This window comes from Pagrus major, chromosome 5, assembly GCF_040436345.1.
Source record: "Pagrus major chromosome 5, Pma_NU_1.0".
Taxonomy (NCBI): Eukaryota; Metazoa; Chordata; class Actinopteri; order Spariformes; family Sparidae; genus Pagrus; species Pagrus major.
The window spans coordinates 1144762-1162718 of record NC_133219.1 but is presented as its reverse complement, the minus strand read 5'-3'; the positions used below and the strand labels follow the sequence as shown (position 1 = coordinate 1162718).

Here is a 17957-nt window from a genome sequence, read left to right as displayed (position 1 = left end):
TACAGAACTCGAGCCCAACAACATCCCAAATGTTCAACCAAATAAGCACACAATCAACACAAACCAACAAGTCAGTGCCAGATACTGCAGAGACACAGACGAAGAGAAAAAAAAAGATTGTTGTGTTATCCAGCTTTACGGTAAACATAAATCTATATGAAAATAATACTGACGCTGTAAAAATCATCGTCATTTAACATGAACTCAAGGCATGTACCAAACATAACACTACGCTGGATGATTGTAAAGTGACAACGACGTTAGATAAAACTAAAACATAATTGCCTGTAGTGCATGGGTAAGGCAAAAACTTAACTGCACCGGCCGCCAGCCTCCAGCCCTAGAATGCCAACCTGAGAGCCGCAAACACATTACAGTCAGCGGGGCTGTCCAGCCGGGAAGCTCAAACTTGATTGTCGCCACTCTTGGGGTCAGTCGTCCGGCATGCCGTAGACCCGAATGTTGCATCTCCTGCTACGGTCCGCAAACTTGCGTTCGTAACTCTGCAGCTTCTCTTGCGTGTTGGAGATCACGACAGAGACTTTCTTAGTGTCTTTTTTCAGAGTAGTAAGCTCGCCTTCAGCCGTAACAATCCTCGTGGTCAGTGAAGTTAGCTCTGTCTGCACAGCATCTAGCCTGTTAGCCACCTGCTGCATGCTAGCTTCCAGCTCCTCGCGCAGCAAAGCTCTGACAACTTCAGCAATGGAGTTAATATCTTCGTCTTTCAGGGTTTTAGCCGTCTTTCCTTTTGAATCTGGCATTTTAAACGACCGTCGGTGCATTCACCAAAAAAATGGTGCTTGTTTGGCGTGAAATGATTAAAATATTTGACAAAAATGGGATGTTGCTGGAGAGCTCAAAACTCAGGCAGCCATCAGGTCCACGTGGTTACCGGAACTCCCCAACACTTATTTTTAAAGTAACTTTGGTCCCTGGTTACTCTGTTGTGAGATGTTTCAGTGAAGACCTTCAAACTCTTTCTCAAACCCTTCTCTCTCTCAGCATCCTCCACACATCCACACAACTCTCCATATTCATAATCTTGTTATAACACAATATAATGAATTCTGAAAGTTTATAGCAACTCTAGGGATGCATTAGGCATTGAATAATGTATTAATATCTATCGATATATAAGAAAACGCAAATTTAAAACCACGTCGACATTTATAACATAACAAAAAAAGAAGGAAATAAAAGAAGAAAAAGAAATCAAGCCGTAAATTATAATGCTGCTCAACAGTATGTTGGTATGTTCCTTGCATTCATCTGAACTGAGGTGATATGGAAGTCTGTCCTGTCTGTGCTGACATTGCACATCTTGCCTGTTTAAAGTTGATCCCAAATAAGAGGAAGGGGGAGGCAAGGGTTAGGTTTAGGTTTAAGGATAGGGAAGGAAAGTTAAAACAGGGTTAAAATTCTTTTACACAATGTTGTCGTTACTATGAATGTCTTTGTAAACCTTCAGAGTCACATTTCAGTTTTTCAGAAAAACCAAAGATACACTCACTGAGACATAACACTGAGTTACCAAAGCCGGTGAAACAGAGGTTGACATTGATGCCAGGACTTTGGCTCTCTCTGGACACATCAGAAGTGTTACTGAAGCCTTCAAACAACATATTAAAAGTCTCATTCAGTGTTTCTCCATCACCTGATAGTTTCCAGAGGCAACAGCATCATGTAGCGGTGTGACACCATCAAAGCTTCTGGCGTTAACATTAGCACCGGCCTTCAACAGCTTCTCAACCGCTGCCTCATCACCCACAGCAGAAGCCTCATGGAGAGCAGTCCAGCCTGACAATTCAAGTCAACATTTACTTATAAAAGTGGATTTTGTGTTGACAGTTAATTGTTTCATGGTGGTAAAATATGTAAGAATATAGAGGCAAACGTGCAAATAAACAACTGTCTAAGCCATGACAAACCTGCATTATCCAGAATGTTGACACTGATCCCACCTTGAATCAACGCCTTGATTTGTGCCAGATCTTTTCTTTTGCATGCTTTGTGCAGAAGAGTCTCTCCCTTTCCATTTCTCTTGTGAAGATGCATCTTGGTAGGAATTTTCACTCATTGACGAGACATTTGCTGTTTTGGAGATTAATAAAGTTAAGATTTCTAGGAAGTAAATCCAGAAAAAACATGACAAATTAAAGGTAAAATTACAAATACACAAACATTTTGTGTAATGGTGGCAAGAATCTGTTGCTGTGACATTATGTTTACTGAATTTCTAACTCTTTCCTAATTGAGATGTTGGATGAAAACAGCCTGCTGCACAGTGGGTACAGCTGGATATCCCTGACTCAGGTGGTTTGACTTGATTTATCTCCATTTCCTTTTTTCTGCCTTTTGTTTCCAGCTTAAGAGCAGAATTACTTATCTCCATGTCCTCAGTTCCCCTCTGCTTTGACAGACATTAAGATCACACAACAAGCTTAAAGAATTATCATCTGAATATCTCCATTCCTCCCAGCCCTGCCAGTAACAAAGGTCATGCGTCATTACCTCCTTAATAGAACCACATGAGTGTTTTATGAAAGACACCGCTACTGGCAGGATGACAGTGTATGTCATTTTTCTGGTGAGGATAGTTTCTTTTAACCCATTCCAGCAGAAGAAGAAAAAAGTAATTTATTACCAGTTATTTAAAGATTAAAAAGGTTTAGTATAAAATACTCATGACTAACAACGTCTTCAAAGACTGGATCCCTCCTTGATATGGCGTTCGGTATGAATCAGCAGTCTCTGGGAGTGTGTTGCTGGTGGTAGCTGACTTCCACTGAGTAGCTTCTCTGCAAATTAACTAAAAAAACATGTGTGTGACTATTCATTTACTTCTACCACTCAATAAACTAAAACACATTTACAGTTATAACCAGACTGCATTTTGTTTGGCCCATTACCTCACAGTTAAATCTTGTGTGTCAATGCAGCCGCAACATTGGCACTAAGTTGTTTACCTTTTGATTATCCGTTACAGTTTAAGTCATCATCAACTCCGCTATCTACGTATAATACTATTGACGACAGAAGGTGCCCTTGAGAAATGTTTCTGTACTTCTATCTTTATATTTCATATAATCGGCTCTATTTATCGGCTAGAATTTCACAGTACTTCTCACTGTTGGGATGAAGGAATAAGTGGAGAACTTGAGGATGCGGAATAGTTCAGTGAAAAGGGTTAAAGGAATGACAAAGGAAATTCGAGAAAATGGAGACGGACACCATTTGGTTGGGTTTGAGACTAATGTTATCCAAAGGAGCTGTACTATGGATTTATGAGATATAGTGTAAGAGAGTACATACCAAAGCCTATGAGGTGTTTCAATGGCCAGGAATTTGGACATGTGGCTAAGGTATGCAAAGGGAAAAGAAGATGTCCTAGGCTTGGGGATGATCATGAATATGGGAAGTGTGGAGAGGGAGTGAGACCAAAGCGTTGCACCTGTGGAGGTAACCATAGTGTTGCCTTTTGGGGATGTGAAGTGTTGGGACGAGAGGTGCAGGAATAATAGCAGATAGAAGTAAAAGAACAAGTTTCTTATGCAGAGGCAGTTAAGAGAACTTGACAGGAAAAACAGACTACTAATAGAGAGTATAACAGAGCGAAATTAAGATGGGCAGAGAGATGAGTGGAGAGAAAAGAAGAAACTGGTGACGTTTATAGCTGGGGTGATAAATGCAACATCTGACATTTAATCTAACACTGAGAGGATCCAGGTTATTGTTAAAGCAGCAGTGCACCACCTGGATATGGTAGGGTTGAAATGAGAAGAAGTAAGGGATGAGCTGAGTGTACAGTCAAGTCCTTCAGTGGAATGCAAGAAACCTGATAGCAAATGGAAAAGACTTTCAACAGTTTATAGCCAGTAGAAGAGAAAAAACAGACATTATATCCATTCAAGAGTCCTGGTTAAAGCTTAAATTGGATCTTATATGGGTATATAGCAATTTGGCAAGATAGGAAAGATGGTGGAGGTGGAGGATGTGTCACGTTTGTTAGACAGGGGATTCCCTTCAGAGTACTAGGTGTAGGGAATGAACAGGAATATGTTGGACTAGAAGTGTGGAATGAGAGGAAAAAGTTGGTAGTCATAAATTACTACAACCCATGTAAGAGGCTAGAGTTACACAGACTTGAGGAAATAGAGGACCAGGATAGAAAAAATGTTGCATGTAGGGATGTCCCGAGCCGATCTGCAGGATTCGGGATCGGGGCCGATATGGGCATTGTTTCACTGATCGGGATCAGCAATTTTGAACATGAACCCAAGCCCGATGATTTTTACGTCAGCTGTCGTAAATGGAGCACAATTTGTGGCAGAACGCAGACGCGCGTAACGTTACTCTGGCAAACCTGTGGATAAAATGTCTGCAGTGTGGAAATATTTTAAATTAGAAAGCGAAAGCAGTTCAACGGCGACATGTAACATCTGCAATATCACCGTTTCGCGAGGGGGTAACAAAAGAGCTGCATTTAATACTACAAGTTTGATACAGTACATAAAAAACAAACACTCAAAGGAATACAATGAGTTCACTCAAGCAATACAGGCAAAGGCACAGAAGCAACAAACACTTGCGGATACTTTCAAAAGGAAAGAGAAATATCCTTGAGACAGCGACATGGCCAAAAATATTACAGAGAAGGGCAATGAATTCATCGTTCTGGATAACTAGCCCATCTCCGTGGTCGAGGATCAGGGTTTAGTTACTGACTTTGTTTACTTGGTTGTTTTTGTTAAAAAAACAAAAAAAACAAATGAAAACCAATGTTGCAATAGGATATGCAGAATAAGAAAGAGCCATATGAAAGTATTTACTTTGTTTCAACAAAATAAAAAACCTATTAAGGAACAGCTTGGGTGCAAGTAATTTTTTTCTTAATTGCAGCTGTATTATCTAGGAAAATATTAATTAGGGCTAAGTATCGGATCGGGACTTGGTATCGGCAGATACTAAATATTAAATGACTCGGATCGGGGTAAAAAAAAACCTGATCGGGACATCCCTAGTTGCATGGTGTGGGGATTAGGGCTGGGCGATATGGCCTCAAATCAATATCACGATATATTGAGCAACTCACCTCGATAACGATAAGTTGGAAAGCTGAAAAGCACAGATTACTTGAAATGACAACAACTGAACAAGTTTAAAAGGCATGGATTAAAGCAAAAAAAAATCTTTTGACTGAAATGTTTTTTCGAGCTGTAGCCAAGTCATATTCCCAATTTGTAATTTGTGAAACATGTTACAGGGCATTTTACTTGACACGTGCTAAAAAAATAAGGTAAGATTTACAGCCTCACCCCACACCATGTTCTCTAATGCAGACATCAAGTTTAAATATTTGACCAACAGTGTTTTACAGGAGGATGATCTGAACAGCTGTTCTATTCACACTTAAAATGTTTTTTGTCTTTTCAATGTAATTTTCAATCTATGAAATCAACCTCTTTTTTTGCCAAGCTTCTCTCAAGTTTTACTCTTTCAAATAATCAACCATCTACAGAGCTTTTCAGTACGCTATTTTTCTACTTCTTCTTCTCATCATCATTATCATTAATTATTATTATTATTATTAATATTGTTTAAAGTGGGCCTCTTATCGTTTAACAGAAAAATACATCATACAAGCAGCAACTTTTGCAGCCTTGTCAGTCTGATGGCGAGTTATCACCTTTCTGTCATCACTAACATGCTGTTAATAATCAAAGAAGCTCTGAGGCTTTGTTCTATATGTTATAATACAAGATTTCAGCATTGAGCTACAATCAGGCTTCATTCATGATTCTGTACAGTCAAACTAACCAAAAACTTCTTATTGATCATCATTATAAAGTTTCAGGGCGTTCCTGTAACCATGGTAACTCGCGGTGCCCGAGGGGAGGGAGAGATGCTGAATGAAGCCGTTTACACAGATACACTACAGACAAAGTCCAGACTATAGTTGTTATTTCACACATGTAGCACACAACAGGAGACTCTCCGTGTCAGACGAGTTCTCACGTGCTGACTAAACTCACTTGATAACGTAGCAGCGCGACGAGTCCTTGCTAGCTAAGCAGCTAAACTTTAGCGCCGCCCCGTGTTTAGATCCCGCCCTGTGTGGGTCACTACACTGTCATTGGTCAGGCGCGCACACGCTGTTAACGATACCATTGGCTGTAGAGTGTGACAATCTGTCAATAAACATAAGCCAACAGTTCTCCTCCGATCTACATTGATCTCACAAGTCGCCTCTGTGAAGTTTGAATGACGGAAATCCGTCGTAGCGACGGAGAACTTTAATCCATGTTAAAAGTATAAAATAACTTAAATTTCCTTCAAACACAAAGTATTAAAAATACAGTCTCTTATAAAGAGATTCGACTACCGCAGCCGCTTCATCTTTTGAACCGGTGTGCTCCATTTTCTCCGTCTCACCGTCTCTTTCCCTTCTTGTAACAGACTGGATGGCGTGGAGTCACGTGACTACACACGCTGTATACGTAGTACAGCCGAGCGTCTTAAAGGGACATGAACATACCGGTAGCCTACCTACACACACAGCCAAACAAGACAAAAACAACTTTTCTTTTTTTTTTTTAAACACCGAATATACCGACAGGGGCAAAATGACGTCGGTTATCGTCGTAAATTTCGGTATCGGTAAATTTTCGGTTTATCACCCAGGCCTAGTGGGGATTTTAATATGCATAACACACTATGGGAGAGTGAGAGAATATATAATAATGGTCAAGTCATAGAAGAATTGTTGGATGGAAAAACTTAAGAGTGTTTAAACGATGGAAATAAAACAAGATGGATGGATAGATGTTGGCACCAGAAAGGAATCTGTGCATGATCTCACGCTGGTTTCCAATAATATGGCACCAATATGTGATTGGACTGTGTATCGAGAAGGAACCATAGGAAGTGACCATTACCCAGTGTTATGTAAAGTCAACATTTCTACATCACTGGCTACAGAAGACAGGAGAGGGAAATTGTTTTTTGAGAAGGCTGATTGGGAGAAATTTTAGAAAGAAAGTGACAAGATACTTGAATCAGATTGATGATAATATAGACATAAAATCAAACAAGCCATAATATCAGCTGCATTAGAAACAATTCCTTAAAGTAAAGGCAGGGTAAAGAGGAAAGCAGTACCGTGGTGGGATGAGAAGTGTAAATTAGCAGTGGCAAATAGAAATAAAGCATTTAAGCTAGTAAAAAGAACACATAATTTCCAGCAAATTATTCAATACAAACAAGCTCAGGCAGTAGTAAGAAGAACAATAAGACAGGAAAAATGGACATATTGGAGGAAGAACTTTGGGAACACCACTCAGGTAGGAGAGGTGTGCGGGATCATTAAAAGGATGAATGGGGACAGGAGGGAGTGGAGTTATCCTGTTTTGAGCAGTGGAAATACGGTTGCAGTAACTAATAAGGAAAAGGCTGAGATAATGGTAGATACCTTTGTTACAGTACACAGCTCCAGTAATTTATCTGAGGGAAGAAGAGGAAGAGAGAAAACTAAAGCTGAAAACTTGCAGGCATTAAGGAGAGAGGAAAAATACTGAGGATAAACAAAATGTCCCATTTACAGAGGGGGAATTAAGTAAGGTGCTGGCTAAACCTGGCAAGACTGCACCAGGGAGCTGTACGCCATATTTATGGCTCTAGAATGGGTTGGTAAAAAAACAAATCTGAAAAGGTCCTAGTTTGTAGTGATTCAGTCTCTGCTCTGTACAGTCTCAGGCCAGGTATATCAAGTGATCGCCAGGATTTACTTTATGAAATAATGTCAATACATACAAGAATCAGGAGACAAGGTGCTGAGGTCATATTTATCTGGGTTCCTGCTCATATAGGAATTGTAGGTAATGAAAGAGTGGACAAATTAGCCAAACAAGCTGTGGAAAAAGGAAACATAGACGCACATATTAGTCTTTCAAAATCAAAAGGAAAGTATGAAAGAAAATCAATGAAGAGTGGCAGCAGCACTGGGATTGGGAGATAAGAGGTAGGGGAGGAGACAATTATGACTAGATTAAGAATAGCACACAGTAATCTGAATGGCACACTTCACATTATAGGGAAGCATCCAAACGGTTTTTGTGATCATTGTCAGCTACCAGAAACTGTAGAACATGTGCTTGTTAAGTGCAGGAAATATGTAGTAGAGAGAAAGGACATGGTGGAAGGAATGAAAAGATCAGGGTTAAATAGAGCCGGAGTAAAGAGCATATTGGAGTGTGGTGGAAGCGGACGAGGTAGAAGATGCTTCAGTCTCCTAATGAGAACAGAACTCATGAGAAAATCTGAAATATGGAACATTGTAGGCGTTAGATTACTCCAAAGGGTGGCAATAGTACAACATTTAGGATGCAAGCTGCCAGTCATTAATGGGATTCACCTCCATGGCTGTGTCCAGGTATAATTATTGCACCTCCCCAGAAATGTTGTAGCATCGTGGACCGAAAAGACTGTAATTGGTCCGCTTGGAAGCATCTCTTTTCTTGGCTTCTCCTCCGGCAGGCCTCCGCTCGTCTTGGACTATACCTCCACCTCTCTTTGCCACCAGGGTGACTCCAGGTAAGAGAGCATGGCCCTTCCTGCAGACACACTGCAAGTCCGCTATCTGTGGCCCAGAGAGCCGAAGAATCCGCTCACCACCGCGAGCAACGCAGACACGCCAGCGCACAGATTAAAAGCTCACTTCAGCATAGACTACTTGCGTAGGCTATAGCGCAAGGGCATTTTATTGCAGTCGTCTCTGCGTAGAGCCTACGTGCAACCATAAATTAGCCTGTAGTATCGCAAAACCCTAGAAGTAAAGGGTGTGAAAAAAGCTCTTTACGCTTGTGTAGGGGCAAAGTCACCACATTTTTAAAGCATTTTATACCAGATTTAACTGGTGATTCTATACATGAAGTAATTATTGCCCAGTGACCATTGAAAGTGAAGTAATGGCTTTCTCCCTATTCATTTAGAACGGAGGCTGGTCCTGCTGGGCCGAAGTTACTGTTGCTTTAAATGCCAATGATGAACTGGGTCCACAGTCGGGCTCTGTGGCGGGACCATGACATCTCCAGTCGTTAGCTTACACATTGACTGGAATAACTGTCTGGGGAGTTGAAGACATAAAAAAGACATAGACAAACAAACCATTCACCCTATTGCAAGTCACTGTACAATCAAAATGATTTTGATGCTGTTATTTTGAGGCAAAATACTTACAAAATGTTGCTTTAATTGCCAATGAATACATTGACTGAGAGCCAGAGACTGATGAGGAACTTACTAAACTTATCTTCGCGTTCATATAAAGTACGTTTATACAGGATAGACATTGTGGATAGATGGTTGTGGTTTTTGGATGTGAATTACCTGAAACAGGAGGACTGCACCTCTCTCCTCCGTGTCCGTGTCTGTGTCTGTGTCGGGGGGAAACGCACGAACAAAATATGTTATTTTGTTTCCGAGGCGGAACTAAAGTTCCCTGTCTGCTGTAATGCTACGACAGTATTTGCTGAAGGACCGCGTGGAGCTCACAGTGCTAACATGCTGTGCGGACTGTTAACATGTGGAAGCGATGGTTAAAGACTTTTTAGGACCTCTTGTTATGACCAGCAGCCAGCGAGGTATATTTGTACAAGTTGTTAATGGCTTTCACGTTGTTGTCGTTGAGCCTAACTTGCATTATGTATGTACGATGTATGATGTGTTGATATCACGTACTGTTGTGTAAGCACGTCCGTCTTTTTAACAGGTGGGAAAGGCTGCTTTACGCCACACCAGATAGTTTACGGCTTGGACGGCCTTCATTTAGCATCAGATTAAGAAAAATAGCAAAGATGTATTGCCCTCATTGTGGCAGAAAGGTACCTGAAAACCTTGTCGAAAGACCTAACTTTTGCAGTGGTTGTGGCAAGGGGCTTCAAGAGATGCTTGGCGTTGAACCCACCAACGGACCGCCTTCAGGTAAGTTAACTAATGTAACGTTAATTGTTGCTAATAAAGTAGTGAATGGGTTCCTCAGACCTGGTGGTCTGCAGGCTACATGGTTCCGAAAAAATGAAGAATAATGTTGAAAACGATATACTCTGGCACTTTATTGGTGTATAGACGGCAATATAGAGTATCGTAGAGTACAACGACGTTACTAGGAGGAAGGGAGGACATTTCTCTCCGTTTGATAACTTGAGAAGTAGTAAGTAAAGTAAGGTTAGGCTTGCTAATTTTTAAAAAACGAGACAAAAGAGAGCCGAGCAACAGAGAGCTAGGGAGAGACGGTAGCGGGAATGTCATTACATTTTATTTTCAGATGCGTTTAAATGGTATAATGTCATTCAGGGGCGGTTTCTCATAAGGGCAGTATGGGCAGCCGCCGGATAGGTTCAGCTCTGGACCTCAGCTCTCCCTACTGGTGCGGGGGAGCGGTGAAGCAGGGGATTCAGAATCAGAATCAGAACTCCTTTATTAGTCCCGCAAATGGAGAAATTTGTGCGTCACAGCAGCCAAAGGACAGTTCAATATAACAATAAGCAATAATAATAGTAAAAAATAAACAATATAATAAAAAGGCAAGACATAGAATTGTATATACATAATATGTACAAATATAAACAGTGTAATTATAGACAGTGTGGGCAGTGTATTGTTATTAGGTGTCATGAAGGTGAGGTTCGCCCAGGGTGTCATGCAAGCTAGGACCGCCACTGATGTCATTACATTTCTACTTAAAAATGTACTGTCCTGCTACGCTGACAGCCAAACGCGCCAGTTGTACTGGAAGTTTGGAAATTTCAAGTAATGTAGGTCTACTCGGCCTTAACCCTGCCAGCTAACGTTAGTATGTAAGACTGGAGAATGTGCAAAGCCTGTGTGAACTTTTTTTGTTTCGTAACCTTGTAAACACAAGCCAGGAGTTTGTGTCTGAAAACAGCCCATGTCTCCCACCAGGCCCGAACAAAATTATAGGGGAAACCCTGTGTAGTCTAGCCATGCGTTTTATTTATACCACTATTGTTGTATTTATGCACCTGTAATGCATGCTTTGCCATTCATAAGAACGCATTTTTCGTTTGTTTCCCTGTAGTATCACAGAATCCTCCATCTAATCCAACCCCATTGGTAAAAACCTTCCTGGAATACCAGAAGAAAAAGGATATCATGAATATCAAATGTTGTGTAGGCTACTGTGGAAATTAAATCATTATTTTTTATTAGCAATTATTTGGCCAAGATCGATCATTATGTTTTTTGTTTACTAGAATTCGAAGTAAAGATCTATTTTGCATCTAAATGTAACATTTACCAGCCTTGTAACAGCGAAACAATCACTTTTGAATGAAGCATTGTTCTTTAATCAATATGTAGAATCACCATGTTTTCTATTGCAGATAAATCTTGGCTTGATGACTGCTCAGAAATGTTTAAAGCCACAACGTGGAACAACAATTTCCTTGACAACAGACCCTGACAGCACTGCTCAAAGTCTTCTTTATCAGGCTGTGAAAAAAAATGAGGGACTTTAATAAAGATTTGGATGAAGGACCCTTCATCCTTCTTTATCCGGATGGATCTGAAGTCATCAGTACCCCTGGGACACAAAGACCCTTTATTCTAAAAGAATACAAGGCAGAACTAGGCAAACCATATCAACGAATCAACATTTTCATCTGCTCTAAGAAGGACTTTGAAGAAGGTAAGTGTTTTTTCCATCAGTAACTCCTGTGCCTAGTTGTTTTACCTCTCAAAGAGAGACTGTAGCTAGTTAATGAAGTAAAAAAACAAAGTATCCAAGAAACTGCTGAGTGCAAAGCTATTTTTACTTGTTGTGCAGGTATATGTTGCAGTTGCTCAAGCAGAGATCTGACCTTGAGCCAAAACCAGCTGCTTCTGACACAGTGTGTCAAGGTGGCTTTCCATTCAGCACTTTCTCCTGGGTTTAGCTACTTTTTAAATCTTTATCATTAAATGTAAGTTGTGGTGGCCTTGTGGTTAGGGATCTGGGTTTCCAAATGGAACACTGGAAGGTTATGAGTTCGATCCAAGGGGCACCATTCTGCCCCTGCGCAAGGCAATTAACCGCAAGTTGCTCCAGAACGACTGTCCCTGTAGTTGGTTCCCTGTAGATAAGAGTGTCTGTTAAACGATGTAATATTGTAAATAATGACTACAGTTAAGACTTCAATGCCAGCTTGAATTATTTGTGTGTTTTACAGTTGGAGAAGTGCCAGACATTTCTGACTCTGAGATTTTCATAAAAAGACCCACAGACGTTGATCTAGCTGACACACTGGTGAGTGCAATATATTTATTTATTTATTTATTTAAAATGACAATTTTTGAAAGATATTCAGTAGTGGTCAGGGTTGTCAATGGTCGATGCTGATATTTGATTGAGCGAGCAGGAAACCTGCGAGGTCCCTATTGTTTTTATAAGGATTATTATTTTTCTTTGTCCCAAATGATCGCATTTTTCACTGCCTGAACATGGATGAAAACGCGATTTTATTTGGCAAACACATTAGGCTTGGCGAAAAATTTTATAATCTATGGTCGTCGTGAACGTCCACCACAAGGTGGCGCTATAATCAAGGAGAGTGCGTTTTGGCTTATAACTCCATATACTTTGTCGCACATTCAAAAACCTTATATCCACGCGTTCCCTGAATTGTGGTGAATCTCGTGATATAGGCCAAGCCCATTTCCGGGCCATGGCCGATTTGCACCGAATTTTGCACAAACTCTCATCAGGCCATGGAACACAACTAGCAAAAGTTTTGTGTTAATCGGACTGTATTTGGTCAAGATACACAAGACTGTCTGTTTGACCACAATGTACAGGAAATTGTAGTTCTATATTTTGGGCGTTTTTTGGACTATCAAAATTCTTTTAATAACTTTTTGTCAGGAGTGTCCATAGATGCTGTGTGCAAAGGTTCATGCAAATCGGTGAAATTGCCTGGGAGGAGTTCGAAAAAGTACGTTTTTCAGTTTTCGTGATTTAGCAAATGAAAATTTAGCGTGAAAGTGGGCGTGGCCTACATCACACAATTCAGCTGAATGCAAGGAACACATAGATATAAGGTTTAACAATGTGCGCCATGTTATGTGGGAGTTATTAGGCAAAAATGGTATTGTGTTGATAATAGCGCCACCTGCTGGTCATTTTTGGTGTGTGAGTTACAGGGGCCAGTCTATACCACCCCTATCAATTTCATATCCATAAGCGTTATGGTGTGGGCACAGTGCCAAATATTAAATTAGACTGCCACCAGACCGCCACCCAGTGTCGGATCGGTAAAACCTTCAACGGATATCCTCAGGAGGGCATTGACAATAATTCTACCAAGTTTCGTGCTAATCCGAGCAACCAACGTCGAGATATAAAATACTTCAATTTAAAGAGCGCCACCTAGTGGTCATCGCCAAAAATTTTGCACAGAGCCTTAGGGGCTCATGGGGAAGTAGTATCATGTTCCGTGTCATTTGGACACACCAATGTGGAGATGTGCAACACTTCCTGTTTTGAGCCAAATGTACAGGAAGTTGTTATTTAATAACTTGAGTATTCTTTGGAATATCAAAATTCTTTTAATAACTTTTTGTCAGGAGTGTCCACAGATGCTGTGTGCAAAGTTTGGTGCAAATTGCCTTGGAGGAGTTCGAAAAAGTAGGTTTGCGACATTTGGCGAGTTTGCGTAAAAAAAAAAGGTAGGCAGAAATGGGCGTGGCCTATATCACGAGATTCAACACGATTCGGGGAACGCGTGGATATAAAGTTTTTGAATGTGCGACAAAGTTTATGGGAGTTATAAGCCAAAACGCACACTCTCCTTGATTATAGCGCCACCTAGTGGTGGAAATTCACAACAACAACAGATTATAAAATTTTTCGCCAGGTGTGACGTATTTTCCAAGTTTGGTGAGTTTTGGGGTATGTTCAGGCAGTGAAAAATGCGATCATTTGGGACAAAGAAAAAAAAATAAAAGAATCATTCGAAAAACAATAGGGACCTCGCAGATTTCCTGCTCGGGCCCTAATCATTAAAACTGCAAGCAGTGATGAATGGGCCCTCGCAGTCCACGCGTGTCGGGGCATGCTGCTCTCGGGCCTTCTTCATGCAACAACTTCCGTTGAGGAATCAAAAGTGAAGGCAGTGAAGCTGTTGTTTCGTCATTTATTTAGCAATGAAAGCGCCGCCTATTGGCCGATTTGCACCGAATTTTGCACAGACCATCATGGGGCCATGGAACGCAATTAGCAAAAGTTTGGTGGTAATGGGACTGTATTTGGTCAAGATGTGCAAGACTGTCTGTTTGACCACAATGTGCAGAAAATTGTTGTTCTCTATTTTGGGCGTTCTTTGGACTATCACAATTGTTTTGATAACTTTTTGTCAGGAGGGTCCACAGATGTCACATGCAAAGTTTCGTGAAAATCTGTCAAATCGCCTAGGAGGAGTTCGAAAAAGTATGTTTTTCAGTTTTGGCGATTTTGCGAATGGAAATCTACTGCGAAAGTGGGCATGGCCTACATCACACAATTCAGCTGAATTCAGGGAACACCAAGATATAAGGTTTAAAACTGTGCAACATATTATGTGGGAGTTATTGGGCAAAAACGCTTTTGCATTGATTAATAGTGCCACTTGCTGGTCATTTTTGGTGTGTGAGTTACAGGGGCCAGTCTATACCACCCCTATGAATTTTGTTGACATAATTGTTATGGTGTGGGCACAGTGCCAAATATAAAATTAAACTGCCACCGGAGCGCCACCTAGTGTCGGATCGGTAACACCTTCGTCAGCTATCCTCAAGAGGGCATTGGCAATGAGTGTTCCCAGTTTTGTGTTAATCCGACCAACCGATGTCGAGATACAAAATAGTTTAATTTAAAGAGCGCCACCTAGTGGTCATCTGTCAAGTTGAGTTTCACGTCTTTCGGACACACCAATGTGGAGATATGCAACACTTCCTGTTTGGAACAAAATGTACAGGAAGTTGTTATTTAATAACTTAAGTATTCTTTGGAATATCAAATTTCTTTAACTAACTTTTTGTCAGAAGGTTCCACAGATGCTGTGTGCAAAGTTTGGTGCAAATCAGTGAAATTGCCTGGGAGGAGTTCGAAAAAGTAGGTTTGCGACATTTCGCGAGTTAGCGAAAAAAAACGGTATGCGGAAATGGCCGTGGCCTATATCACGAGACTCAACACAATTCAGGGAATGCGTGGATATAAGGTTTTTGAATGTGTGACAAAGTATATGGGAGTTATAAGCCAAAACGCACTTTCCTTGATTATAGCGCCACCTAGTGGTTCACGACGACCATAGATTATAAAAAAAAAATTTTTAGTGTTGCAGATGCAGCCCTTGCCACTACGACTGCTGTGAACACAATGGAAAACACATTGTACAGGTAGTGTTTCTTTTAGGGTTTCAACACACTTTCAAACAGTAGTGTTTCAACACACTTTCAAACACTCACTGTCATGTATGTCACCATATATTGTTTCACCATTTGTTTATTTCATGGGGTGGTAGTGGTTTCAAATGGATCACCGGAAGGTTTTGAGATTGATCCTATGGGCTGCTGTCATTGTGTCCCAGAGCAAGGCACTTAACTTAGGTGCTCCAGGGGGACTGCCCCTGTAGTTGGTTCACTATGAGTCGCTCCGGATAAGAGCATCTGCTGAATCATATTTAATCACATATTTTTTTATTTGCAGCAAGTATACACAGCTGTATGCTCCTATTGTAATTGAGGATGATGAGGACGACAGTCAAGATTGTGATGTTGTACCCATAAGCACTGACCCTGCAAAAACAGCCAAGTAAGTATTATTGGCTGCAATCTTGTGAAATTGAAATTTTGTGTCTTATTAGAGGTAATCATTGAACCTTTTTTTATTACCATTGTGAAGTCAAAAACAGAAGATCTTTAAAAGGACCACATCAGTGCTTTTGGACATGGCAGCATATTTGCTATAAACCATGTTTATTGAAAAACCTACACCTATAAATAATTTGAAGAATGGACATTTTAGTGAAGTAGGAGACATCTTGTGTAAAAGAATTCAGCATGAAGTTTAGACTATTTTTTAACAAGGTAATTTATCTTTTTTGTGGAAAAACCAGGTCAGATGCAAAATATTCTCTAAAGTACTCTATAGTGTTAACATAATGGAACACATTTTTCCACTCTTTCCTGTACATTGTAAAAATGAATTTGATAAATCATATGAAAATATGATCATTAGTATCCATGAGAAGTGATCAAGTATTTTATATACTTTTCTATTCTGTTCTGTATCTATTGTCATAGGAACACAGGTATATCTGCAGCCGAGATCATTGCGGAATTAGCAGATGCCATTGACCACAAAATTGTCAGCAGATTCAATATCACACGCTCAAATGTTTGGTATGGAGCATTCAGAGGGTTCAGACACTCAAGCTTCTGAAAAATCGGATGTGTTTGTGAAGTTCAATGATGATGCAGGCTCCTCTGAGGAAGGAATAGACACTGGAGGTCCAAAACGAGAATTTCTGACACTTCTAATGAGCCAGTTGCAGTCTCGACCCATTTTTGAAGGACCCCTGGAGAGTCGGCCCACATTTTCTCTCTAGGGACCTGGTGAACCATATTGTTGGACAACCTGGTTTCTGTGCAAATGTGAAGGATGTGACAGATGATGAGATAGGGAGAGCTCCTAATGACGTATGACAAAGAGACTACACTGGTCATTGTCATAAATTTATTGTTTATTGAAATGCTTATAAGTACAGTACTTGTAGTTGAGTTTAGAGTAGAGGCCCTTATGCAAATGTCTGCGCAGAAACACTATAATACTCAAAAATTAAGCATGCATTACTAAAAACATTGAAACCACATTCCTCTCTATGTAACTACATTTTAAAGGTTTCTGTTTATTTTGTCCTGGCCTTAAAATATCAATTGTCTGAATTTGCTGATGTTATATATATTTCAGGTTGGTCCCCCCCCCAATGATGTCACATGGACAAGAGGCTGACTGCTACAGAACTTGAACAACTCTTTATGCCACAGCTCAGTCTAGCAGGGAGCAACAGGAGGACAACAGAAAAATTGGCACTCAGTTTCTGTGAAGACTATATTATGGACTGTGAAGGTTTGTGAAGAAAAATACTGTTCTGATAAGATAATAAAATCAGATTTTACATGAATGGAAATGTATCTAATGACTGCTCCTTTTACAGAACAAGGACCTGTGTCACTGGAGGAGGTGTTAATGTTTTCCACAGGCCTGAAGTCAATCCCACCTGCAGGAATGACACCCCGTCCATGCATCATATTTACACAGGAGTCCATGTATCCCTTAGCAAATGCATGTGCCAACAAAATCACACCTCCACTCTTGCAAACATACAATCTTTTCAAAGCAAATATGGACTTTGGTATTCAAAACTCACCAGGTTTTGGATGTCTCTGAAAAGTGTGGAAGGTAGAATAAGTTACAAAGTAGAACAGGCAAGAAAGTTCTAAGTTCTGCCTGGCTTGGTCTTTTGTGTCAACTTCCTTTCCAAAGTTTTGAGGTCCAAGTAAAATCAGTTTACTTTACCTCATTTTCTAGTCAACACTCCACTGTTTCAAGCAAGTGGGGAAAAGGCAAGGAATTGCACTGATTGCATTGATCATGATGTTTCATATGCTGCGTAACAGTTGCAATAAACAAGTTGGTCAACAACAGATTGTCTTCTGGGTTGTGGTGAATTGCAAGTAACTACAAGTCAGTGTACCCTTTTTAGGGCTGCTCTGTGCTCTGTCCTTACACTGAAGGTGCTGTCCAGTGCCCAATGGGCTGCAGTAGTCAATTTTTGTATATTAGTCCATATTTATAGCCCAACTACTTCCTTCAGAGTAATGTATAGTTCTGAGGCTGACTCCCAATCATGTGGCTGCTTTAATCC

General features: G+C 40.5%; 1 protein-coding gene and 1 long non-coding RNA gene across 6 annotated transcripts in view; one reads left to right on the top strand and one right to left on the bottom strand.

The window, feature by feature from the left end:
- Positions 1-9440, bottom strand: part of LOC140996260 (uncharacterized) — a 50507-nt gene extending 41067 nt beyond the window's left edge. For 2 of the 4 annotated variants that reach the window (XM_073466596.1, XM_073466599.1), the window contains exons 1-3: positions 9385-9440; positions 1929-2091; positions 1655-1797 (exon numbers count right to left, since the gene is read on the bottom strand). In XM_073466596.1, coding sequence (XP_073322697.1) covers positions 1655-1797; positions 1929-2055 — 270 coding nt within the window. In that variant the 5' untranslated portion in view covers positions 2056-2091; positions 9385-9440. Of the gene's footprint in view, positions 1-1654; positions 1798-1928; positions 2092-2693; positions 2810-7468; positions 7505-9384 lie in introns of those variants that run through there. The other 2 variants (XM_073466598.1, XM_073466597.1) reach the window with 2 other exon arrangements.
- Positions 9441-9563: 123 nt separating this feature from the next.
- On the top strand, positions 9564-17736 carry LOC140996804 (uncharacterized). Of its 2 annotated transcripts, none has more exons than XR_012178825.1 (7): positions 9564-9638; positions 9767-9978; positions 11400-11704; positions 12225-12301; positions 15737-15841; positions 17000-17158; positions 17247-17736. It is a non-coding gene; the product is annotated as an uncharacterized lncRNA (long non-coding RNA). The 2 variants fall into 2 exon arrangements; XR_012178824.1 differs by having other exon boundaries at positions 16333-17158.
- The last annotated feature ends 221 nt before the right edge of the window (positions 17737-17957 follow it).